The 25,615-nt window shown below is 42.3% G+C and overlaps 1 protein-coding gene across 4 annotated transcripts; it reads left to right on the plus strand.

Annotated features, from left to right (window-relative positions):
* Positions 1 to 4,458: 4,458 nt before the first annotated feature.
* Positions 4,459 to 25,615, plus strand: rxrba (retinoid x receptor, beta a). 4 transcript variants are annotated; one of them, XM_034544555.1, is made up of 13 exons: positions 4,459 to 4,705; positions 5,501 to 5,649; positions 7,094 to 7,329; positions 7,970 to 8,123; positions 8,290 to 8,469; positions 11,575 to 11,595; positions 14,071 to 14,234; positions 14,448 to 14,577; positions 15,322 to 15,454; positions 19,016 to 19,051; positions 21,082 to 21,173; positions 21,340 to 21,445; positions 21,637 to 25,615. In XM_034544555.1, exons 2-13 carry the CDS (start codon positions 5,634 to 5,636, stop codon positions 21,782 to 21,784), a joined length of 1,416 nt encoding a protein of 471 aa, XP_034400446.1. In that variant the 5' UTR covers positions 4,459 to 4,705; positions 5,501 to 5,633; the 3' UTR covers positions 21,785 to 25,615. The 4 variants fall into 4 exon arrangements, with proteins under 4 accessions (XP_034400446.1, XP_034400449.1, XP_034400450.1 ...); XM_034544558.1 differs by lacking the exon at positions 19,016 to 19,051; XM_034544556.1 differs by lacking the exon at positions 11,575 to 11,595 and having other exon boundaries at positions 4,461 to 4,705.

The following is a 25,615-nucleotide window of genomic DNA, read 5'->3' on the forward strand; positions in this document are numbered from 1 at the left end:
TCGCAGGCTCCTTTTGGACGGGGCCTGCCCCCGGGTGGTGACCCCTTCGTTCATCATGGTGTCACCCACACAGAGGGCAGGCATGAGTTAGAGCTTTCTCCCTCTCTCCTTTCTCTTCGTTCTTTCTCCTGGCCTTCCCGCTCATTCCTCTCTTCCAAGCTGACCATCCTTTCCCCCCCCTTGTCCACCCATAGGCGCTGACCTGAGGCGAGCTGGGGGGTCAAACATGCTGAACTTCAACAGAGGGAGGGAGTGATATTAGGATTAACTCCCGCCATTCCCTCTCTGACTTTAGTGAATTGAAGCTGAATCGCCGGGCCGTGAGTATACGTGAACGTTGGAACAGGAGAAGGATGGAGGTCCGGAGCTGATTGTCCAAACGCAATTCTTGCGTCTGCCTTTGTGAAACCAGGAGTTGTGGATGGACATCACGCCCCTGACCTCTGACAATCTGCGAGGGACGGACCACCGTGGACGGGATGAAACTCAGTGGCTTTGTGGGTGAGATGAGCGAGAGACACTGAGAAGACAAACAGAGCGAGGGAGTCATTGAATAAGGGAGAGTGTGTGTTTATGTAAATGTGAAGCCTGGAGGAACTTCTCTTGACAACGCAGACTGGAATTGTTTCAAGTTGAGGCCCTAAAATATTCCAGTTGAAAGCTTTGAAACGGAACGACGAGATGGAAAGCCAACAGTCATTCCTGGTCTTCAAGTCCACCAGGTGTGTGGTGAAGAGCTTCGGACATGTTCCTCTTACAAGGCAGGCTGGTGAATATTTCATTTCATCAGTGGTTTGGGAAGTAATGGCAGCGAACAGAGGCAGCAGGTGGACAGCTGCCAATTGGCAAGTGAAGAGGAAGTCACTTCATTTATTTGGAAATGCACACAACGGTTCTGAAACAGAACGCGACACATAGTTCATGACCGATCAGAAGTTTTTTTCGAAATGCAAGAGATATAGTAAACTTTCTCTTAACACGAACGGGAGAATGGGAGTTTCCATAGGCCGAGGGTTTAGATTGCCTTGATTCTTTTCGAAGTTAGCTTCACGGAAAAGGAAGGAACTAATCTCCCAACTGTCAATGGCTCATACAGGCCTCTGCATATCAGGGATGTCCCATTCCAGAGTTGGTTTAGAGTCTGTTGGTGGAGCAGAGAGGGATGCACTCGTCGGGTTAAGGACAGTTGAATGTGTCCGGTTCGCACTTCAGCACCGGCGTCTAGAGAGGGGCTAAATGTGTAATGGAAAGGGTGAGAGTGACAGAAAAGAAGAGTGAATGAGGACAGGGAGGTGTGTGTGTGTGTGTGTGTGTGTGTGTGTGTGTGTGTGTGTGTGTGTGTGTGTGTGTGTGTGTGTGTGTGGGTGTTTTCTGTGTTTGACAAAGGTCAGGGGGCCAGGCTTGCAGAGACAAGGGAAAATGAGAGAAAGTAAAAGGTTTGAATGAGGTGGTGAGGGAGAGGGGGAGAGACGGTTAGCAGGATGAAAAAGAAGGCAAAGATCTGACAGAGAGAGAGAGGGGTGTGGGAGGGGGGGGGGGGTGTGGGGGGGGGGGGGCACACAGGGGAACAAGAGGACAGTTTTGGAGGGAAAACAGACCAGGCACCTTGAAATTTGTGTGGCAAAATAGTCCGCTGCTTCACAGCACGAGCGGCGTAAATTGGTGATATTTATAGATTGAAGCTGCAGGAAGCGGCCCATTCTGGGAAAAATGTATAGAGAAAGAGAAAGAGAAAGAGGGCGAGAGAGAGCGGGAGAGAGAGAGAGAGAGAGGGTGGGAGGGAGATCAAGAGCGAGGCTGCATTAATATGCTAATGGCCTGAGTGAATGCACAACAGGCCCACTGACCAGGCTAATCACCGGTGTACACACACTGAGGCTAATCCCTAACGCAGCACTCACACACACACACACACACGCGCACACACACACACACACACACACACACACGCAAGCACATACAGTGCAGGTTCAAATATTTGGACAGTGGCATACTTTTTCTCGCTTTGCCTGTGTATTCCAGCTCATTGGATCTGAAATAAAACATTGAGGATGATCTTAAAAGGCTGACTTTCAGGTTTAATGTGAGGATGTTTATGTCCATATTAGGAGATTAGCGTGGGAATTATATCCCTTTGTTCTATATACAGACCCCAAATTGTGTGACAATATAGCAGAAGGACGAGCCCAAACCAGGGGAGATACAACGTGTCTGCTGATGTCTGTGGGACATAAAATTTAAATAAACTGCTATATTCATCGCATAATTAAATTAATATAAGTTTATGTAACATTTTCACTTATTTTAGTTTGAGGGGGAATATAATAATGAGGCAAACAATTAAAATGTTTCATATAAATGCACAATACATGATGATTTATGTCAAATCCAGTGTGCAGGAGTGCAGAGCCAAAATAATCGGGGAACATCACCGTCCACATGCTGAGAGGAGCAATGTAAATGATATCTGCAACCCTTTAATTCACAATAATGCACAATGTCAGCTTTTAGGTGTTTCTGATACTGTTTGTGTTTCTCATCAGTAATAATGCTGTCATATTGTAGGTAAAAATGATGCAAAGAACGAAATGCAGAGTCATAAAAATAAACTTTCAAAAGCAGTTCTGGTGTCTTGGTCTGTGTTTCTTCTTCTGCGTGTGGACTTTTAGGAGAAAGTTGTTTCTGCCTTCTGGGAAAGTGGGGAAAAGAATGGAGAAAGAAAAAAAGGCTTCATGAATTAACAAAACACCATGAAGTAAGTGTAACAAGGGTTGTGTTGTTCTATTTCATGTATATGTCATAGGAAAATACATTATTATAATAGTTTAGTTTAGAATTAATTGAACATTACACAAAACAGACAGATTAGTAAAAAACTGATTATTTTTTATCTCAATCAATCAATGTATACAATAATGCAACTTTGACCAAATAAGAACAAAAGTATATATGATTAAATTCCTTTTCCCTGTAGTATAATAAAGGGGCAACAATGGCAGCCTGGAATGCAAAGTATACACAACAGTTTAATTTGGAAAGTAGAATGTCAAGCTAAAGAGCTCAAACACCTGCATAATTATTTAGATAAGATTGTGCATTTAATCTATTCAACATTTAAAGTATAATAATTCCCATATTGCTGGGGTTCATATGTTTTATGTAATGCCATTCCAGCCCCCTTGAGGGTGATAAAGCATCACAACTTTGCTGGAGTTTCCAACCACAAGAGGTGGAAGGAACAACCTCATTAATTATGAAAGGTTTTAACGACCAAATACTTGTTTTCTCCTATTAGCCATTTTTTAAACAAAGCAGGTGTGTAAACTGAACACAGACACAGACTTTCATACCTCATCTACATATTATCTATAGACAAAAGAAAATGATCCAGGCAGTGTGTGTAAACTGGGGTGATGCAAAACTGGCGCGATAATATTCTTGTGTTTTTTATTGTTATTGTAATCCATATTTGTGATGCAAAAATGACATTTGAAATAACACCTAAACAATGTCTGTCTAACCTTATTTGTAAATGATAAGAAATGCAGCAAAAACTAAATTCATACAAAGTAGGCCTCAAAGTAGCCAAAATACAAGACAACAAGAATGTCAAATATTTAGATCAACAAAATAGTGTAAAACACCTCAAAGGACACTTGTTAGCAAAAATGGCGACACTGTTCTTATTCTTTCATAATAACTTGTCAACAATGTCTCTCTGGGAATCTCTTATTTTATAACTTTTCACACAGGAAGGAGCTGGTGCATTGTCTGCCATTATTCTCTATAATCAATATTTCACTACACTACAACGTCCCATTTCCAGTCACACTCACGCACTCAGCTGACTATGTGTCGCTCTGCTGCCAGTATCCTTAAAATGAATACACATCAGCTCATATGCTGATATATGCTCATAAGATGTGTGTATTATTTGTAAATCATGCCGTTTGTTTTCAAATTGATGCCGCATGATAAACACAGTAAATTAAGAACAATCTGCTGTCAGCTTGACATAAGTACTTGTGAGAACCCATTTAGCCAGTGGAAATAATTGTATTAAATGTATATATGTGATGCCACAATAGTTGTAATGTGGATGCTGAGGATATACATTGTTAATGTTTTATTTGATTTATATAGGATATGAGACAAAACGCTGTCTTTTGTTTACAATGAATAAAAAGATTTGAGGTTAACGCATCTCATGAATCCATATGTAGTTATATACATATGTATTGTACATTTGGTGTATTTGCCATATGCAGTTATAGTATGACCTTGCACAAATAGAACATATGTATTTATTTGATTTACAACAAGATGAATATATCCTGATAACTTCAATCACAGCAGAAACACCAGTGCCCTCCAATAACCTTTTCAGCAGATGACTGGCTGAACTTGTCTTGACCTCTTGACCCCTGTACACTGGACGCGTCGCCCTCGCTGACATGTGTGGGGCAACATGACCACACAACCCCTCTTCCACTGCTTAGAGAAACCCGGGCTGCTAGGTTTTGCAGTGATTCTGGGTCAATGTCCAACTGTAAGAGAGCCCTATGCCAAATCCTCCACCATCATCATGTTTTCATCTTTGCAGGGGGAGGGAGGGTTGACTACGAGGCAAAGTGGGGGGAGAGTCAGACACACGCGGGGCCTAGTCGCCACATCTTTTCATGCGAAGAAGCTGTGCCGCTAAACCGTCAGTAAACCGTGTTTATTTTTCACTCAATCTATCTTAGTTAACTGGTAGCTAGGTTATGTCGAGAAGAACTACCTACAGACGGAACACCCAGTGCTGAACTGGTCTGTTCTCGGCTCTCTAGCTCTCCTCCGGTACATTCGGGCGAACTAGCTCGCCAGCTAGCTTAGGTGGCTAAACCTAGTTAGCTACAGCGCTCGGCGTGTTTTGCCAACTGATACTAGACATAGCATCATGTTTTACTGTAGCGTAAAGGACTGTTCGTCTTAAACAGCATTCCGAGATATGACATAACTTGATGTATACTGTTATTCAAGGGGGGAAGCTAACACAAGTCACTTAGCTTTACGCTAGGCACATGCATCTTGCTCGTTAGCTAGTTTACGAGCTATGCAATGGCTAACGTTAGTCTGCAATGACGGTGGTTTGTTACCATCCGTCTGGGTTTTATCTACAGTGGAATGGGACGTATTCTTCACTATGTTGAACCTAGTCAACAATATCATTGTTTGATACCATTATAGTGTTTCCTATCTATTAAATACTACAGTGTATTTGCTCAGTAAGCGGTTTACCAGCTGACTGCTTTGCAACGTCCTGTCTGAACGATACATCAAAAGCCCCAAAATGCATGAAAGACACATATTAATATTGACAAGCATACAGACGGCTCATAACGGCGCAATAGACTAATGGATGCTCGTTTTTTTTTTTTCAATTGTATGACCAAATGTGCATTCTCTGTGCCACATCATTAGTTAATTTGAAGCTCTCTCCCTTGTGCTGGAATTTCAGACCCGTTTTTGGTTTCCAAAAACAACTCGGGCCCGGACCTCAGTCCGCGGTCTAGAGTTTGATAGCGGACCGTTTGAGACGGGAGTACGTCGGTGTGTAGCTGCCAGTCAGCCCCTGTGCCCCGACCACCATCATGGGAGACAGTAGAGGTGAGAATATAACGGCACAGATTTTGTCATCAGCCATATGACAACATGAATGTTGAGTAAGAATTGCTTTTGAAATCTGCTATTGATAAAGGCTACAGCTGTACAAATTGTCCTCACACGTTTCTAATTAAGACTGTAAATTCAGGTCTGTGAAAGGGTTATGGTGAAACTAAGATTTAGGCCATTCTAGATGTACAAATATATAAATACACAATCAAGCTTTTTAAAACACATACCTTCCACCTTGCTCCCTTATAACTTATACCCTGTCCACAGTGTGCAACCATTTGAACAAAGTCCGTCAGGGTCAGTCCTCCAATCTATTTATTTAAATCAAAGTGCGTTTTGATGCTGTATGATGGTCTTGATGACGTTTGTTATCAAAAGGGCGCTGTCCTCTAAGGAAAAGCATAGTGGACTATTGGACCAACTGTTTATTCGCCTTTATCCTGAACCCTACTCAACTTGTTTAGCCACATATTTTACTATGCACATTGATGTCAGTATAAGTATTTATGAAATACAATGCTTATGAGTTATGTGACATAGTTGGAGTTGTACCAGTGTCTGACATTGAGGGAGACTTATGAGAACACTAAAATCCAAATAGTTCTCGGTATTTAAAAAGCGTGATTCCTTGTGTTTGGTTGACCTTGATAAGTGTTCACATGGTTGTGCAAGCACTGTCTTCTGTGAGCCACAGTAGGTTATTTATGTGAGCATGTGATTGGTTGATTTCCTTCCAGTGTCTTTGAGGCAAGAAATAAAGATTAGATCAGACGACAAACAAGTACACAGCCCGAGGCAGTGGAAATGCTGCACACAGCCAGCTGCAGAAGAAAGCCATAACAGTACGAACCGCAACATAACAATATAAATAAAAGAAATAGAAACTATTGGAACCAGAAAACCAGATCAAAAGTGCGCCCGATTCAAATCAGTCAGATGGAGTGAACGCACATCTCCTCGTGCTGTGTGAAATCTGATGATATATCCTGAGAAGTGTAGAGAATAATTACTCAACCAAATCTTTCACTTCACTTAATTGTCTAGTGCAGTTTCTTTCGGCACCACACTCTGGGATGTCAAAATCAAAGCACATTTTACTGGAATGCTGGGATAGCAACAGTTTCTCCTGATGAAAATAAAACACCCAGTTGCAAAAGTCCAGGCTGCTTAATAGTTGTCGTAATCCTTGTTTAACAAAGGAAAGATCTATTTATTTGCAATTAATTGGTTGTATATCATCTATTACATCCCATTATTCTTTTTTTTGCAGTGGGTATTAGTTTCATAATTGAACTACCATATTTGTCTTTGAGTATGAGAATAAATTAAATGGATCCCTGTATCACTTCCTAATAATAAGCTGAGCTATTTTTGCACTGCATTACTTTTAATAATGATGACATTGGCCACTTTGATCTCCTTCTCGCTGTGTCAGATTCCCACAGCCCGGACAGTTCGTCTGTCTCCTCCCCTCCATCGGGGCAGCGCTCGCCTCCGCTGGTTCCCTCAGCTGCAGCTTCCATGACCTCCCTGCCTCCCGTTACCACCACCGGGGTCAACAGCCCCATCAGTAGCATCGGTTCCCCTTTTTCCGTCATCAGCTCTTCACTGGGCTCGCCCTGCCTTCCTGGCACGCCATCGGTGGGCTACGGCCCCATCAGCAGCCCGCAGGTAAGGGAGGGTTGTTGTTCTTCAGTAATAGTAATCTAAACATACAATCTCTTCCATCCAGCCGTTTCCCTGTTCTATCACAGGTCAAATTGAGCTTTTTCTTGTGTTTTTTGGTATTATATTTCAGGCCGGAGAATTAGACAGTTCAAGAACACCCAGAAATGTGGATTAGCGGTTTTACAGGCAGATATTTAAATCATAATCCCTATTTAAATTACAGCAGAAATTTGAAATGAACAACTTGAAAGATGGAAAGCAATACTTTTCTGAAAACACGTTTCTGCCTTTTTTTGGACAATTTTTAAGATTGTCCTGATTGTTGAGTGACAGTTAGCAAGTCCTGCTATAATACAATATCAAATAAATGCATATCTAGATAAAAACATTTCCGTCTTTAATTCAATATGTTGTCCTTCCTCACAGATTGTTGATGTAATGTCTGTCATTCTTTCTCCGCCTTTGCCACGGGACCGTACAATTTAGCTACAGATCTTTGTTTCACTCTGATGTTTTTCTGTTTGCTCTTGCTGAGAATGTCGAATATGTCCTTTACATCATTACAGAAGTAGAATGAGAATCATGAAATTCCTCACCAAAAAAGTAATTGGCGTTATTATGTTCACCTTTGTCGTTCTTTCAGATCAACTCAACAGTGTCCATGTCAGGGCTCCATGCAGTGAGCAGCTCCGATGATGTGAAACCTCCATTGGGCTTGAAGCCGATGTCTCCCCAGAGTCCAGGGCCGATGCTTTCCCAGAAGCGCCTTTGTTCCATCTGCGGAGACAGATCTTCTGGTGACTATCCACCTTAAATACAACTCTTTTCTGTACCTTCCCTTAGAGACAATTTAGAGCCCCTGAGATCCTTAAACATTGAAGCCTTTGCCATGTCTAGCAAATTGTCATTGCTCTTGTCTCACTTCTTTGGTTCTTTTCTTCCTTCCTTGCCACATTCTTCCAGGTAAGCACTACGGTGTGTACAGCTGTGAGGGCTGTAAAGGCTTCTTCAAGCGAACCGTGCGCAAAGACTTGACCTACACCTGTCGGGACAGTAAAGTGTGTATGGTGGACAAGAGACAGAGGAACCGCTGCCAGTACTGCCGCTACCAGAAGTGCCTGGCCATGGGCATGAAGAGAGAAGGTGAGCAAGCAGGGGCACTTCAGCCCTCCCTGGAGATGGCTGGTTCCTCAGCCCCCCCTGCTCAGGACCACTAAAAATAAGTCCCTTTCACCTTTCAACACACTCGATTTTAGATTTGAATGCACTACATGGTGCATTTCCCCAAAACAATAATTTGATTTGGGTTTTAAAGTTGATAAATTATTTGAAGACAGAAATCTCTAAAAAAAACAATTTCTTAACTTTCCTTTTGATTGAGCTGATTGATCAGAACCTCATATTATGTGTTGTCCTCTCCAAATCTGGTTCAAGATTATCCAATAGTAGTTGAGGGGGAGGGGACAAACATATTGCACTCCTACTCGTGTCACGCTCCTCCACAGTGAAGTTGATTGATGGGGTAATGTCTGTCTCTGGAGCTGCAACAAATTGGTTTCCTTTAACACTGGCATATTTACTGTGGAACTGACAAACTGACTAATAAAGAGCCTACTACTCATAACAATACCATATAAGAACATATCATAACAAAAGTTTTGCCAGCTTCCCTTTGGGCCGACAAACACAGCGACTGTTTCCCTGCTCGTGGGTTCAAACTGAACATCAATGCTGGACACCATATTAAGTAATAATATTAATAGAGAAGTAGGGGCCTTTTTTGATCGAAACTGGGGGACACGACTAGTGTCTCCTTCAGGGTTCTGTAATCCACTGAACGTCACTTGTATAAAACACAAGCGGTATTCTCCGCCCTTCATGTTTTTTTATGGTTTCACTGTGACATTTGAGAGTCTTTTTGCTGTTAATTTACATCATAGCTCTTCATTATATCCTTGGGGATTTAGTGTTCAAAATATGCCATGAAGGTAAGATAGGCAACCTTGGCCTGGTGCCCAGATGTATTATGATGATTAGATGTGAGAAAAATGTAATAATGTTACTATTCTAACTATTCTGTACTCTAAAATAAAACAGGCCCGCAAAGCACTTAGACATATATGCAACTCCACTGTATACTACTAACTGTGTACTTCTACTGAAAAGGAATACATTGTAGTACTACATTTACCTGACAATGTGCTGGTTACGTTGCAAATAAATAGAACTAAATATTATGCTTTATTATTCATTAAACTATGTGGAAGCTTCACCTTGAACAGACGTCAACAGTAAATGAAAGTACATTTAGCTGATAACGTCTCTTTCACTCTTCACTTGAAGTACACATTTCCGTGCGTGCCTCGTACTGTGCTGTATTAATAGTTTTAGAGCAGGCCTTCTTCAATGCCAACATTCCCAATCAAGAGAAAGGGGGAAAAGTAAAGCAAAACCGCATTTGCCTGGGGCCCCCAAATGACTAAATTTGCCTCTGAAGAACACCCAACTCACTGTTACTCGTGGTCAGAAACATCGGTGAAATACACCTAGTGGAGGTCATTTCTAAATAGGCACTTTATTCGCTTGTTTTTGGCAAAACCACCAGTGTCACAAAGGCTTATAAAGCGTGTTATAAAAAGCATGGCTGTAATTAGCGCTGTCATTTTGTTGACTAACGTTATTGTTAAAAGTAACTGGGGTAATACTGTCTTACACACAAAAACGTATCCAAGTTGCGCTTTACTCAGTCACACCGGTGAAATACACTCTGGTTTGATTCCGTTTCCAGTGGCCTGGGCGCTGGTGTTGACTCTGGGGAAGTGAAGAAGAGTGTGGTTACAGAGTGAACTGCAGTCTGCCTGAGGCCCCGCCTCCGCTGCTGCACAGAGCGCTGTTCGTTTGTTTCTTCAACGTTTATGCTTCCCTCAACTGCTTGTCTAAATTGTCTAAATTGCCCCAAACTCGACACACTTAACTTCCTCGGGTCCGCAGCAGCACGCCGGCCAATTTGTGAAGTATATTGGCTGAGCGGTTGTCAAGATAGGAGAAGGACATGCAGACATACAAAGATTCCTTCTATAGTTTGATCAAAAGTGTAAACTACACCGTTTATTATATAAAACTGTAGCACTTTTAACTACAGTGCTAGTTAATTTCAAACATAAAACTTGAAAACTCATAAAAATGCCTGAGTTTACCAGACCATCATTTCTAAGTATATCCTTATGATATTAGTGACAGTGTTGGTGAGTTGAGCCGTGTTGGTAAGAGCTAACTGTACTGCATACAGTGCTTTATCACATAAGTTATATATACAGCACATTACGATGCTACTTCTATTTTAGTGTGATGATAAATCCGTTTCATGTTTGATAAGTTGTTGACGTGTGGTCGCTGCGGTTGTTTTTAATGATCACTGTAGTATTGAGTCAACACAGATGAAAGGGACATTGAAGACAGCTGCTTTTTGTGGAAGGCATTTCCTATGCAAGCCTAAACCCATAACCTTAAAGCTAGGGTTGGTAATCTTGAGAAACTAGCAAGTGTAAGCTAGATTTAAAAGAAATGGTCCAACCGAAAACCCAGCCCAGTGGTACTAACTCATGTCCAATGACAGTAGCTAGCAGCACGAGCTCAAAAAGTTGCCACACCTAGCAAGAAAATCGGGACCCAAGTTGTCCCCTCAGGTCTTCCTCCAAAGCCACGCCCCCAACATTGTCATAAGGAAGATAAACAACAAACATGGCTATTGTTAGGACTCACAGCTGTCACAGTAGCCTCTTGTGGAAGACTCGGGTGACGAGCAATGAGTGCACGGTAGCCGGTCCAGAATGAATCACCGGACCGGCTTATTTACAGTCCTGCAACAACCACACAGACCCGATTTGCTTTCTTTCTTTTTTTGTCAGAGCATTTGATTTGATGATCACTGTTGGGATGTAATGAGAATTTCAACAACAATATCACAAATGTTTTTGGAGAAGACCAACCCTACCTTTTACGTGAGATAAAACACCTACTTTATGAATAGTTTTGAATGCATCAGTAAATGTGGCAGGTTTGATATTTTTCCTGTGCATTTGAACTAAGAGAGCTTCAGTGATATTTGTACAACAGGGAATAGACAGAACGAGTGGTAGAGAGGGAGATGGGGGTGGGTAAGCCTTGTATACACTAACCCCCTTTCCCCCTCTCTTCCTCTTTTTGTTTCCTCTCGTTCTCTCTCTCCCCCCATCCCTCCTTCTGTAGTGGCCAAGATGAACGACAGATGTAAGGAGAAGAGGGAGGGAGGGGTGTGTGTCTGTGTCTGCATGAGTGATCGAGAACAGAGAGATATTACATTGCATATCGATGAGAAGGAGCTAGTTTTAAATGTTGGTCCATGGTTTGTTGCCAGTGCCAGCCTCAAATCACTCCCCCATGTTTTTTCCCACACCTTTTATAGAGCAGGGAAAGTTTGCAGAGTATGCACACTCTTTTAATCTTCATCCTATTGTAGTGTAAAGCTTGTTGTTGTTTACGCCCACCCGGGTGCTGCCCAGTAGAGTCACAGCTACGACAGTCGGCCCCAGCGCAGTTCCACTTTTGTCCACCAGCGTTAACTTCCATGTTTGAGGATGCTTTGATTTGTAGAAGAAGGATAGACGTTCATTGAATTTCCCACAAAGATATTTTGGAAGCTGGCTTGTGGCAGCTTTCTGCCACAAGCCGGCTTCTCAAAACCCGTGGCAACGAGCACGCCCTTTCTTGTGCCCTATTAAACGCGCCGCGGGGACCAATGCAGATTGATGGTGATAAAAGCGATAGTTTATCATTGTCTTTGTGTTGCTTGACATTAAGTGTACGTCCTAGGATTCAAACAGGAAGAACATTCTTTAAAGTGTTTCCAGACACGTTATTGATCAAGAATGAATCCACCACCAAAGAATCCACCATGCTTGCTGTTCTTCTACAAAGGCTTTATTTAAACAGAATCAGAAACGGTTTGTTGCCAAGTGCGTTACACATACAAGGAATTTGGCTTGGTGATTAGTGCATAACAATAAACACAAGACAACAAGGCGTAATTTCAAAATGGAAAACAATAAACAATTGATATATGCTGTTTTCGCAGTACAACCCAGAAAAATTGGGTATTTTAATCATAAACGAAGCAATGACGTCACTTACGTCATTGCGTCTCTCCAAGACGTGAGCAAAACAATAAACATAAAGTAATTGACAAAATGTATATCTATGACACTGTTGGTTAATACTGTGCTTTGTACCTAATTTAAACATTGACGGGCTCTGTTGTATTGGGCAACTATCCTTAACATGCAAGCAAGATGGCAGGTCCTCATGGTGGGATGTTCTTTATTCAGCAGGCCAGTCGCATAGCTTCAGTCTACTGATGGCTTTATTTTATTTTGTGCAATTACCTTTGGTCCCCTACAAAATTCCACACAGTTCATCTGAATTGGATTGAATGCTCCACACATGTTATTGTTAAGGGACAGCTTCCATAGGACATTAAAATGATTGTGGGGGGAGGGCAATAGCAATATGATTGCATAGGGTAGAATGAATTGAATTCACATTTACTTAAACCTGATTGCTGTTGCCTTTCTGCAGTAACCTGCAGGACATGAACGCAAGTTAACACTGTGATGTGTTCTAATGTAGTTTTTGGCAGAAAAAAACCTGGTTACCTTCCGAACAATAGCTCTAAGCAGTTTATGATACAGCTTATGATACATGATTAAAACTACTAATGTTCCCAAAAAAAGTTTGATTTAAGCAAACATTTAAACAGAAATACAAAAATGTGTTTCCTTTTGAAAGTAACTTCTATACTAGACAATGTAAAGTAAAAAGACAACATTTAATTTTAATCTTTTCCCAAATCTTTATTAACGTTTTCCATGTCAGACCAGTTTGGGCACGTATAACACCCCAGCCACTTGCCCAAAGGGCAAAAAAAGCTTAATGTCGAGCCCCAATAAGATTTATTGGACTTCATAAAAATTAGAAACCGATTTGAAAAGAAAAATGATGTCTTGAAATTTAATTTGGGCAAAATCCTAATTTCAGATAACAATGCTATGTTTTTTTTTTGTAATTCCCTCCTTGTTGATGCTTTAAAACAATTAGTTCATATTAATAATGATTTCGTTTGTGTTATCCATTTCTGCCTTGGAAGTAAAAAAAAGTATGAAAGACTGAATGAGAGACTTTGGATTTAACATGAATTGTACACATTTGTTTCTTTTCTTTTCTATTTTGTCACATTATTTTGGCCTTGCACTTTTATTTCTCCCTGTTGTTTTTCTTTCTTTCATGTGTTTATGCCATCCTCCTCTCCCTGCACCAATACTTCTCCCTCATTTCTTCTCTTCGTCCGTCCACACATTTTCTCTTCATCTTCTCACTCGATCCATTCTGTTGTCTGGTGTCCTATCCTTTCTCCTCATCATTGTTTGCTCTTCCACTGCCTCTCGTTCTCTTTCTTTTGCTGTGTTATTCTCGTCTTATCTGATGTCCTATGATCACGACCATGGCCTGCCTGCCTAAGCCCTTTGCTTCGGTAAATTGTCCATTCCTTGGCACCTTTCCTGCTTCTCCGTTCTTTCATATTGTCCTCCTCTCTCCCACCCTTCCCACACACAATGTATCCTCTCTGCTGTTCTTACTCTTTGTCTCATCCTCCCTTTTTCTTGTCCTTCATTGTTTTTCTTCTGTGCTCCTCTTTGTTCCGCCCTGCAGCTGTCCAAGAGGAACGTCAGAGGAACAGGGAACGAGAAGGCGGCGAGGTCGAGTCGACCAGTGTGGTGAACGAGGAGATGCCGGTGGAAAAGATTTTGGAAGCGGAGATGGCCGTGGAGCAGAAGACGGAGCTTCACACCGACGAAAGTTCAGGTGGCAGCTCTGTGAGTAGTCTGGATGGTGGAAATTAACCACAAGCTCCGATTATTTTTGATCCAAATATTGGAACATATGAAATGATTGTCAGCTTATAATCTTCTTACTTCATTCAAGTATATAATTATGCTTATATCTGGTCAAAGACTGCAAGATTGTTTTGACAATCCTCCCATTCAGTTGGTACGAATAATACAAACCTCTAAATCTGCTTTCTTCAGCCCAACGATCCGGTCACCAACATCTGTCAGGCAGCTGACAAGCAGCTCTTCACCCTGGTGGAGTGGGCTAAGAGGATCCCTCACTTCTCTGAGCTGGCCCTGGACGACCAGGTCATCCTGCTACGTGCAGGTGAGTCTGCCTCAGTGGGGAATGTGCTGACCGGTTCGCCCTTTTTACAACACTGCCGTTACATTTAGTCCATCTGCCACTGCCAAAATCTACTAGCCACTCAATAGGTTTTATTTTGGCTGGTGAGTGAAGCATATCTAGCAGCCACATTTTCCAAACATTTGGCTGATGGCCGGTGTTGATTTCCAAACCTGAAAGTAACCCCCTGTAGTTAGTTTTCTTTTTAATTCATGTTGTCAGGGAATCTGGTAGGCCCAGTCCTTTGTCCCATTTTCGACATGGAATTAAAAATAGTCGTATTTCTTATCTGGAGGAATCATTTCTAAAGTTTTGCATTGTTTGAAAAATAATCGGTGGTTCGATCCCCGGTTCCATTAGTCTATGTCGATGTGTCCTTGGGAAAGACACTTCACACCAAATTGCTCCCGCAGGCTGTTCCTGCGATGTAGTGTTAGTTACTCCTGAAGGACAGGTGGCACCTTGCATGGTAGCTCCTCCCATCAGTGTATAAATGTTAGTTAATCCTGATGGGCAGGTGGCACCTTCCATGATAGTTCCTCCCATCAGTGTATGAATGGGTTAATGGTGAAAAGAAGTATTAAAGAGCTTTGAGTGGTCATAAGACTAGAAATAAAAGTAAAGTCCATTTACTGAAAGATCTTCATTTGCTCTTTCAGTCATATAAGGTATCATGAAATTAAAAAAACTCACAACTCACCAAAAATATTGAAACCCTCTCAACAGGCTGGAATGAACTCCTGATTGCATCGTTCTCCCATCGCTCCATCTCTGTGAAGGATGGGATCTTACTGGCCACCGGCCTGCACGTCCACAGGAACAGTGCTCACAGTGCAGGCGTTGGGGCCATCTTTGACAGGTAATACACAGATGCATATGTGCACAAAGCATATCTCTCTGACAGACATACCACACCAGTGATCCCTAGCATTCAGAAGTTTGGCCCAGGAGAGGACATGCCACCATAAACAATATGAGTGCTTTTTCAAAGACCTTTCTACTCCACTGAGAATAGATCTGCTTCTGAAGTATTAGGACCACCTACCTTAAGCCTAAAATAGATGGACCCTAAAAAGCCAGGTACAATCCACAGTCCACTCTTGACTTCACCTTGTAAACCCACATCAGTCCTGAGAGCTAGATAAAGAAAGAAATAACACTTATGCACATTAATTATTCAGGTTTAGCTGGATTAGTGACTGGGGTAATAATTTAGGATACTGTGTCCTCATCTTTGGTTGGCTGCAGCTGCTGTGTTCTGCGTTGGCAGTGATTGGCTGAGAGACTTTGCTTCTTTAGTACTGCTTGTAGGGCGACAGCATGCTGGGAGAGGCTGATGACTAATGCTTACCCAGAGACATGCATGTGCACACACAGACAGTCAATGGCTGGCTAATGTCCAATACTAACTATTTTATTATATGGCCTTAAAATACTTTAAATCATATTAATATGATAGTTTACATCCAATTGTTGTGCATAATGTTGTGGAGGCCCTGGCAATAGATGTTTGCCTTCTTTTCTGCTGACCAAAGAATAATTGTTTTGTGATCTCATCTGGCATAAAGACTTGTTGTAAAGTAATTACACTCTTGATATAAACCAGACTTTTACTGATCATAAAATTCAAATGCACAATATTCTAATAATCTGTAATTAATAGGCATAAGGCAATCACTGCCAGTCTTTATATAATCTTAGGTCACAACATTGTACAATAATATTATAGAAATAATGATGTGCCTTATGTGGTTTTAGGCTGGGCAGTATTGAGAAAATCACTGATTCTGACCAAATACCTCAATATCAATATTGCGAAGATATTGTAGGGTTGTGTAACGGGTCCGTGTTACCCCCCCCTAGCACAAAGACACTGGAGACTCAAACTCGTTAGGTGTTTTTATTATTTGGAGGCAGATGCGGTCCCCGCCATGCTCTCGGCCTTGCCCCTGAGCGCCCTCCTGTGACCGTCTCTCTGCTCCAGTCACGGCAACGTCCATCTCCTCCTCTCCTTCCGTCCTACTGTCATTTAATAGAGAGCAAATCATCATTAGACCCAGCTGAGGTCAATTAGGCCTCCACCTGGTACCGTTCCCTGAGTGTACTCTCCCAATTCCCCTCTGCAGCTGAGCCTAACCACGCCCCGCCACCACAGGTTGCCTTTCACAATCTTTAGAAAATGATATTTTGGATACATAATCATCAGTAATGGGGATATAATGACTAAGTGGCTAAAGGCCACTGATGGAACAGTCTGAGTTAGGAAAATGACATCACTTTACTGTCATGCACTTAACATATTAAGACGATCATAGATGATAACTAATACTGATATATGATTAATGGCCGCAGGTACACACAGTCCAGAGTCATTATCAATTCCATCTAAAACAATCCCGTTGGTTTGAGATCCTGAAACACTTATTCCATAATCACTGGAAAACAAACCTGAACATGATTACTGCCATGCCAGCCTCTCCAGACTTCTGCATGATTGCATCAACCATCGATTGTTACTTCCAAAGTCAAGTGACACGTTTTTGAAATGTCACTAGAAACCAATAATGAGGTAACTGAAATCACAACATTGTATTGTTATTGATGGGAGAGATTGTTTCATTTAATTAGGATGTGACACTTAATAATAATGCTGGTTGATGTGAAGGATGGGATGATATTATCCAGAGGTAGATCACATCGGCAGGTTGTGATACATTTTCAGTGCTTCGAGTGTTTGTTACGTTACCGCATGCTTAAAAGAAATCAAAACTTCATCACAATGTGTCAATTCACTCATAATTACACAGTAATTACATTGTTATACAGGATTAATTTGTGCCTAGAAATCAGGTCAGGTTACAGCAAGCTTATGGCAAATGGCTCAATGATTTTCCCCTGTTCCTTTTCTCAGAGCACTGCTCTCTTCTAGCAGCAGCCTTTGGTTTCAGCTTGCATCAGCATCTTACTTTGTCCAGGAGGATGTAAAACACAAAATGTCTTACTAGGAAAGCCCAAACCAACACAATGACTTTTTGCAGAAAACACAACGACACGACAGAAAAGAGAAGCGGAAGATTTCAGAAAACACATTTTACAAACTGGAAAGAGTGGGTACCAGGGGGTCTTAAGCCTTACCTTCCAATCAGTGACAAAAATAAAGATAGTAAGCACCCTTCTTTTCCGTTTACATGTCTTTTCCTGTTCTCTTTTGTTGACTTATGAGTTGTTGATTTCTGTTTAACTTTTTGGATGGTTGTTTGTTGTTTATTTGTTTTCTTAAGGGACATATTTAGGTGGATCTCTTGTTATAAAGGGAATACAATTTCTAACTATGTTTTCATTAGTGTAGAATCACCTGAAACTTTGTTGGCTTAGAATGAGCCCTTCGTATCTACATACAGTAGCCCAGAATGGACAAAGGAGAGGGGGGTAATCAGTGGTTTGGGTGGTTGGTTGCCCACACACTGGTCCTGGATATTGTTGTATTTTTCACTTTCAGCCTCTGTTTTTCACACAATAGCCACAGTTAAGTGAAACTTTCTCATTTAGTCATCTTTATATAGTCGACTTGTAACGGCGATGTGTTTTTAAACCCTAACGTTGATAGTTTTTCATCATTAAAAGGAAGGAAAAGGGTTGTCTAATGTTTGGCCAAGATGCGTGTTTGTTAGTTAGTTTGATAAGAATGAGACTCGGGGTTGTTGCTCAAAGCCTGGGACTGCACTGCCTGTGATCGATTAGATTGGCTTTATCGAACTACGGTGGCCATTACACCGACGGATACAGGGACAACCGAACGAATGAAAACTAGGCGGCGCCATCATAAAACCAATTTATCCCTTTTGGTTCCTATTTAATTTCTCAAAGGAGAAATACGGGACAATTTACAAGGCAAATACAGTGTGGATGCTGGAGCAGACTAAAACTTTAACTTTGATTAATCAAAATTAGTTACTTTTCATGATGTATGCTTATTGAGGAACACGTATTAAAGGTTGAGGGTTAATTGTTTTTTACTGAACATGTGTACTAATGATTTTCTGCTGTAATGCATTTGGCTCATAAGATTTATCATAACCTCCTTTTCTGCTTATTTTAATCCATGTGAAGACTACAGTTTGTCATAAAACGGATCAAATGTTTATCAGAGGTACAGATATAGAAATATCAGTGTTTGGGTGCAGGAGCAAGATAAATCAAACAGGCAATATGTGAACGATCCTCATGCATACAGTTTTCTATAACAGTTTAAAAACACATCAGTAAGTACTTTGTACCACGACAGATTGTCACTATGTGAAATCATATGTAAGCACTGACCGTCTGTACAGCTGAAGAGCTCAGAAAACAGTCAGACTTCTGTTATAACAATGTAACTGTGTAATGACATTGTAATAACACATTGTGATTGAATACACAGGGCGCACAATGCCGAGGTTGGGGCCATATTTGACAGGTAATTACGCCTCCACACAAACACCTTTCTGAAACCCCTCCTCTTGAACCAAAGCTGGAAGGCCAATGCTCTTGGGCTTCTCTGCAGCAGATCTACAAGATATCAGCCACTGAGAATTGTTTGACCCGATCCCCCAGTAAACATTATGGTTTAGATGCCGAGGACAAAGAACAGTACTGCATTTTGAATTAGAATTCAGCACTATATTTGGTTTGTGGCTTTGACTGCCAAAAGCCTCTTCCAATTGCCTGCAGGGTACTTTTCATCTTTCGCCCATCGTCGAAGCCTTTTTCTTCCCAAACCAAATGCTTGTTGCGCCTTGCCAGACCATAAGGAGCAAATCGAAATGTGTGGGCAAGCTTTCCCAGTGCATTAATAGAGGGACTAGGCACTATATGACTCCAGTGCAGGCAGGTCAGAGTGTGTTTCGATGCCCTGCCTTAGCATTTGGGCCTTTTGGAGGTGCTGTTGGCCCTCTTCTGTGATGATGTACTGATGTTAGGCTGCGTCCCAAACATCACTGCGAACTGTGGAAAATAACTTATTGTGCCAATTTATTGTGGTCTTGGGCGGGGTCTGTGAAAATGTCAGTTTCTGATGATGGAGTAGCAAATACACTAATGGCCATCACTTCCTTCACCCCCACTCGCATCTGCATAGTCCTCTCCTCTTTTTTTCAAGTCACATTCCAGGTAGAAGAGCACAAGTATTTACAGCTTTTAAGTTTTACTCAGTCCAAACTGACATTTTATATATTATGGCGCTTCACATCTGACTCATTTGATTACAGATGTATGAATGTGTTGGTAAGTTGGTGTTAACTCTATTTCTGCCAAGTAAAATGATCAATTCTGCTGTTTGTATGCACGTCTCCTGAATAACAAGACACCTTTCTTACTTCCTTAGGTTTCAAGATTTGTGAGGCATATAAAGAATGAATGGATGGCATTTAAAGGACCCCCCACCCCCCCAAACAAACAGAAAATGAACATTTGTTTTTCCCACGCGCCTCGACGCTGAACAAGGAATCCAATAACTGAGAAAAGCTCACTACTTACCGAACAGAGCGACTGTTTATCCAAAAAGGGTTTAAATAGTAGAGTTTTAGTGGCAATGCATGTGTTTGTGGAGTAGTGAGCACACCGGTGGATGATATACTGCACATATTGTGTGAAGAGTTTGTAAACCGAGGTTTTAATTTGGTTTTGCTGCTGTTCAACGCGGCCCACGTTTACTTTTATTCATCAAGACTTTTCTCCGTTATTTCATTCTTAGTTCACCGAGCCCTCTGTTCATTCTTTACGCCTTAGCACAGATCAAATGAGGATTTTGCCAAACCCTTGAATTGTATGAAACACGGCATTTTCAAAAAATCTCTGAATTTGGTGTCCTTGTAAGAAGATTGGAGTGAGTTTTAGAGCTCGGAGAATGAAAGCGCGTTTAGACCCTGAACCTTGGAGTCATCTGTTGAGATAGTGGAAATAAGACGTGTGGAAAAGGTGAAAGCCTGTGACCTGACGGGAAACGATAAAGTGTTTACTCCCCAGCCATAGTAGATATTAATCAATTGTCCCTTTCACAACACTTTAATAGCAACTGGTGCACATTTGCTAGAACAGTTAATTACAAACACAACTAATTTAAGTAGAAAAGAAGAAAATGCCAGAACGTACCACTATTTGGTGGCAGCAGTTTCCCTCCCTTGTCAGTTTATCTAGCGTTTGTTTGTTTGTTTGTTTGTTTGTTTCCCCTGTAGAAGCTGCAGTTCAGTCATGCCCAATCTAGTTTACACATACAGCCATTCCATTGAGAAGTAACCATGAATGCAATGTGATGCTGGAGTCTGGTCCCTCTGTTGTTCTTACTCTCTTATTCCCCCCTTTCTTCCTCTTGTTTTTATTGCTTTCTCGCTCTCTTTTTTCCTTATCTTCTTCTCCTCTTGTCCCTTTCCCTCGTCTCCTTTCTCCTCCCTAATCTGGAATTGTCTCCAACTGGGATCTCCCTCTGCAAATCTCCTCTCCTCTCTGCAGGGTTTTGACGGAGCTCGTAAGCAAGATGAGAGACATGCAGATGGACAAGACGGAGCTCGGCTGCCTTCGAGCCATCATCCTCTTCAACCCAGGTACGTAGACGTGTGGAGGGCGGAGATTCACCAGGAAAGAATGGCAAAGGACACCAAACTGACCCTGAAGTCTGGGAAATGAAAGGAATTTAGAAATGGAAAACATGTCAAATGTGTTTAATTCCTGTGTAGCGATAACATAGATGTTCTTTGTTTCCATCTGAAGATGCCAAGGGTTTGTCTAACCCCAGCGAGGTGGAGCAGCTGAGAGAGAGGGTGTACGCATCGCTCGAGTCCTACTGCAAGCAGAAATACCCCAATCAGCAGGGCAGGTAGGCTGTAACACACACATACATGCTCCGAGGACTTTCACAGTTGAGGATTAATCCGCTCAATAGCTTTAACATGGCACTGTAGCACAGAGCAGCTGGTAGCGGGCTTTCTGCCCGGAGCCATCTTCTGAGTGTTCAGTGTACACGACTTACATGTCCGTGGTCATTTCTCTCTCTCCTCCGTCGTCCAGGTTTGCCAAGCTCCTCCTCCGGCTCCCAGCGCTGCGCTCCATTGGTCTAAAGTGCCTGGAGCACCTGTTCTTCTTCAAACTGATTGGCGACACACCCATTGACACCTTCCTAATGGAGATGCTGGAGGCCCCCCACCAGCTCACCTAGAGGATGCCAGGTTTGGCCCGGTCGGGATCCGATGCACACCAGGATCGCCAACAAGTCACCCCACGTTGGGCTGTTAGGCCTCTCCTGTTAGTTTTACTGTTCCGGCTCTGTCACGCACACACACACACACGCACACACTCTCACACACACACACACACACACACACACACACACACACACACACACACAGGCTAATTATCAGGATGCTCATGAATTGACATGCAATACATGGATAATATGGATGAGCAGTATGCTAATATACACTCACACTCTCTCACACACACACACACACACACACACACACACACACATGTACCATCTTTTCCCCAACTCGCTTTTCCACCATAGAGGTTACGACTAAAAGAATACAAGCCCTTTTTATCACACACAAAGTGTAATAAAAATCCTAAATTCACCTTCAATTTTCCCATTTCACAGTGGGCTTTCTGCTTTTCTGTAACTGGTATACGGCCCTTGGGTGACTTAGTTACACGGCTAGCCGGTAACTTGTTCATGTATGGTTTTTGCTTAAAATCAGGTGCATATGATTTCAGTCATTTGTCCATCATCAAATGAATTAAGTTGGTATTGGTCCGGAGGTGTCCTACAATGGACGGGCTGACAGGCTGACAGGCTGAGCTCATCCAATCTTGTTAACATTGAAATATGTTATGCTTTTGTTTGAATAATCATGCTGAAACTTGTTTTAGTTTCTATTTTGAAGTACTGTACTCATGAAATGAGAGCTTTTTTCCAAGGCATTGAAATCCAGGAAAAGGGGAGTGGGAGCACTTTGTTGAACAGACGGACTTTTCCCTCCCGCCCTGATGTGCACAGCGAAGAATGACTTGAATTTTTCTTAATTTTTTTAATTTTACACTCACTATTTAGGCATTTTGTTGGCATTTTAAACAACTAGAGTCTCACAGGAAGTACAGCTTCATGCAAGACAAAAATTATAGTTGTTTGTCTTTTTATCTCTGTGTCCCCCCAAATCCTCCATTCGCTGGTGGTCATTTATGCACTTTTGTGAGTTGTAACTGTGTAAATGTTCCTGTTTCCTAGAAATGACCATCAATTCTCAGATACCTAAGATGACCTTGAAGGTACTAAATGTAGGGTTTTCTCATTATTGCATCGTCGTCCAATCAGATGTGAGGATTTGTGATAGAACCTGCTAAATGATGGGCCACTTCCTGTACAGATGAACACAGTGGGATTGGTCCGCCCCTAGCTGAGCCGTGTGAGGTATTCATCATGCTGCACTCTGTTTAGGTGCAAAAAGCTGAATTGTTGTGCAACATCAACGATGTAGGATAAAAAAAGACCAGCTAATATATTTGACAGTGGCAATAATGCAACATTTCAACTCACCGAATCGTCAATCAATATCAAATTTGGCTTAACTGTGATCCTTCTGCATCCCACCGCTCATGGATGAATCACCGGCTGCATGTAGATTGGCAAACAACGCACCGGTGTTTGTTGTGTTACTGTGATGCAATAATGTTCTAATGGGTGCTGTACAATGGGAATCCAGCGTGTATTGGCTGTTGTACAATAAATGTAAATAGTCCAAAAGAAAAACAGATGCCTGTGAAACTTGTGGCTCCAACAAACGCATTTAAAAGCTCCGTGTTGTTTTCTTTGCTGGTCGAATCGGCATGAGGCTGGCCTTCTGTGTGAGGTCATCACCATGAAGGTGTTATTGAGGCCGAGGCCACACCTCTCTGCTGCTTTTGCACCGACTTCTGCCGATGTTCCCCGTCGGTCTCAGTAACGGATTTCCATTGACAACTGTGAATGAGAATGTTTTGGGGGCGGCTGAATCTGAACAGTCAAGTGCAACTGCCACACGAGGACACACACAGTAGACTATGAATTAGGCGGTGAGCAGTACAGATTCATGACGGGTTGTTCTGGTAGTATTTAAAAGAGCGCTGACGTTCCCAGGCCTTGTTATTAGTCAGCACATTTAAGAACAATGAGAATCGTACACTCTACAGGGAAGAGGCTCAGCCGTCCTCTACCAGGTGCTAAATAACTGATGTGGTTAGCTTAAGATGTGCACTTTTACATCAATGCAGCAAACAGTATGCAAGTTGGCAGACATCCAACAGGTCTGCTGAAGATGTAGGTTTCCCCCTTTTTATCTTTTTACTTCATGACCCCTGACTTTGTTGCAGATTCCCTACCATGGGAAATAAACATCAGCTTGTACATTTTGTCTGTGGCTTATCAGTGTTTGTGCTCCTCCAGACACAGCCAGGGTTTGAGTTTTTAGTATTTTAGAAAGCAATGAGAGTAGCTGGTGAGTGTTGGGGTCAGAATGAGCTTCCTGTCCTGCGGATAGTCCAAATACTTCTCAGAGAGGATCCGTGCCCCCGTCCCCACATGTGATGCGGGCTCGGAGGCTGACCGTTAGATGGCCTGTAAGACAGGTGGTTTAACATGTCAGTAATGTGGTCTAACCATAAGACTTTGGTGGTGTTGTAGTTTTTCTGCGGCCGTGCATACGCACAGCCCACTCGGCAGAGTAGTGTCCAGAGAGCTCATTCATCTCCTTCTGGTGTGAGCTGGTGAAGAAAAGCATGATGCGCTTTGGTCTCAGAGACTTGAGTGCAAACACACTTTTCCCCGTCAGGCTCAGAGGTCTTGTGATCAGCTGTGGGATGAAGTCTGTGAGAGCAACCCACCAACGGGCGGACTTTATCTCGCCGTCACCTTTGGTTTTAATGGACCTTCCTCTGCTGAATGTTGAAGCGTGTTTCTAGCTGGAGATGGGAACCGTTACACAATCAGTCGAGTGCTGGAGGCAGGAAGACAAATACATACCAGTCACATACTGAGCAAACACCAATCAAAGTAAAAGATATGCAACTCGTTTATTCATATTGTGGTAAACGGTTGCAAATTGTGCGTTGTGTTTTTGGGTCAGCTGATGCTTTATCCTGCTCCCGCAGCCTTGAATCCACCACCCTCACTCGTTTATTGATCACTGCCAAGTTGTTTGCGGATGTTGCCGTTTAAAAAAATAAAGAAAACGCCTCAGGGCCACTCAGTCCCCGGTGCTTGTTGTGTCATCTATGTTGTTATTCTTGTGCAGCCTACTAGAGAGTGTGCGCTAACCGTGGCCTGTGAAGCGCACACTAAAGAGGTGCTGTTATAGGAATGGACTGACAGCTCGGGTGGAGAGGGGAGGACTGGTCTCTGGAAGGAGGAGTAGACCAGTGTGTGGCCCCCTCTTGGTGCTCACGATGTGCATTGGTGCTTTTTTAAATTTGTATTATTCAAGAAGCAGGGAAATGCATCTATGACTGAAACACAAACTAGGAGCGATAGAACAGGGGTGGCCCTGCTCTTCTCTCCTGCCCCCGCTGGAACCTGTCGGTGTGTGTCACGGTGGTAAGAGTGCATGAAACACACCGTCACAGTGTGTGGCTCTAATTGTGGACACAGAATCCACAGGTCCGGCTTGCAGCAGGATCTGGTGCCGTTGATTGGACCTGATGGGATGCATCAACTTAATGTTTAAGAAGGAGGTTTTACGATGGAGTAAATGTGGAGGGTGAGTCAGAGATGTAGAAGCAGGGGAGGGAAGAAGGGACCAAAGAAACTCGAATCTGGAGTTATGTCGATCAAGAAGGAAAGCCCAGTTCCCGGTAGATCTAGAATCTTCCTTAATTGTTTACTCTTCAAATTGAAAAAGAAAACAACAAAAACTCAAACTGTTTATTTGTCTTGTTTCCCGTCTCCCTCTTCACCGACTATGCTGTTCACCTTTTGTTTATTACAAAGTATTAAACAAGTACAAGAACTGTAAAATCCGAA

The sequence above is a fragment of the Cyclopterus lumpus genome, chromosome 11 (assembly GCF_009769545.1).
Source record: "Cyclopterus lumpus isolate fCycLum1 chromosome 11, fCycLum1.pri, whole genome shotgun sequence".
In the NCBI taxonomy this organism is placed as follows: domain Eukaryota; kingdom Metazoa; phylum Chordata; class Actinopteri; order Perciformes; family Cyclopteridae; genus Cyclopterus; species Cyclopterus lumpus.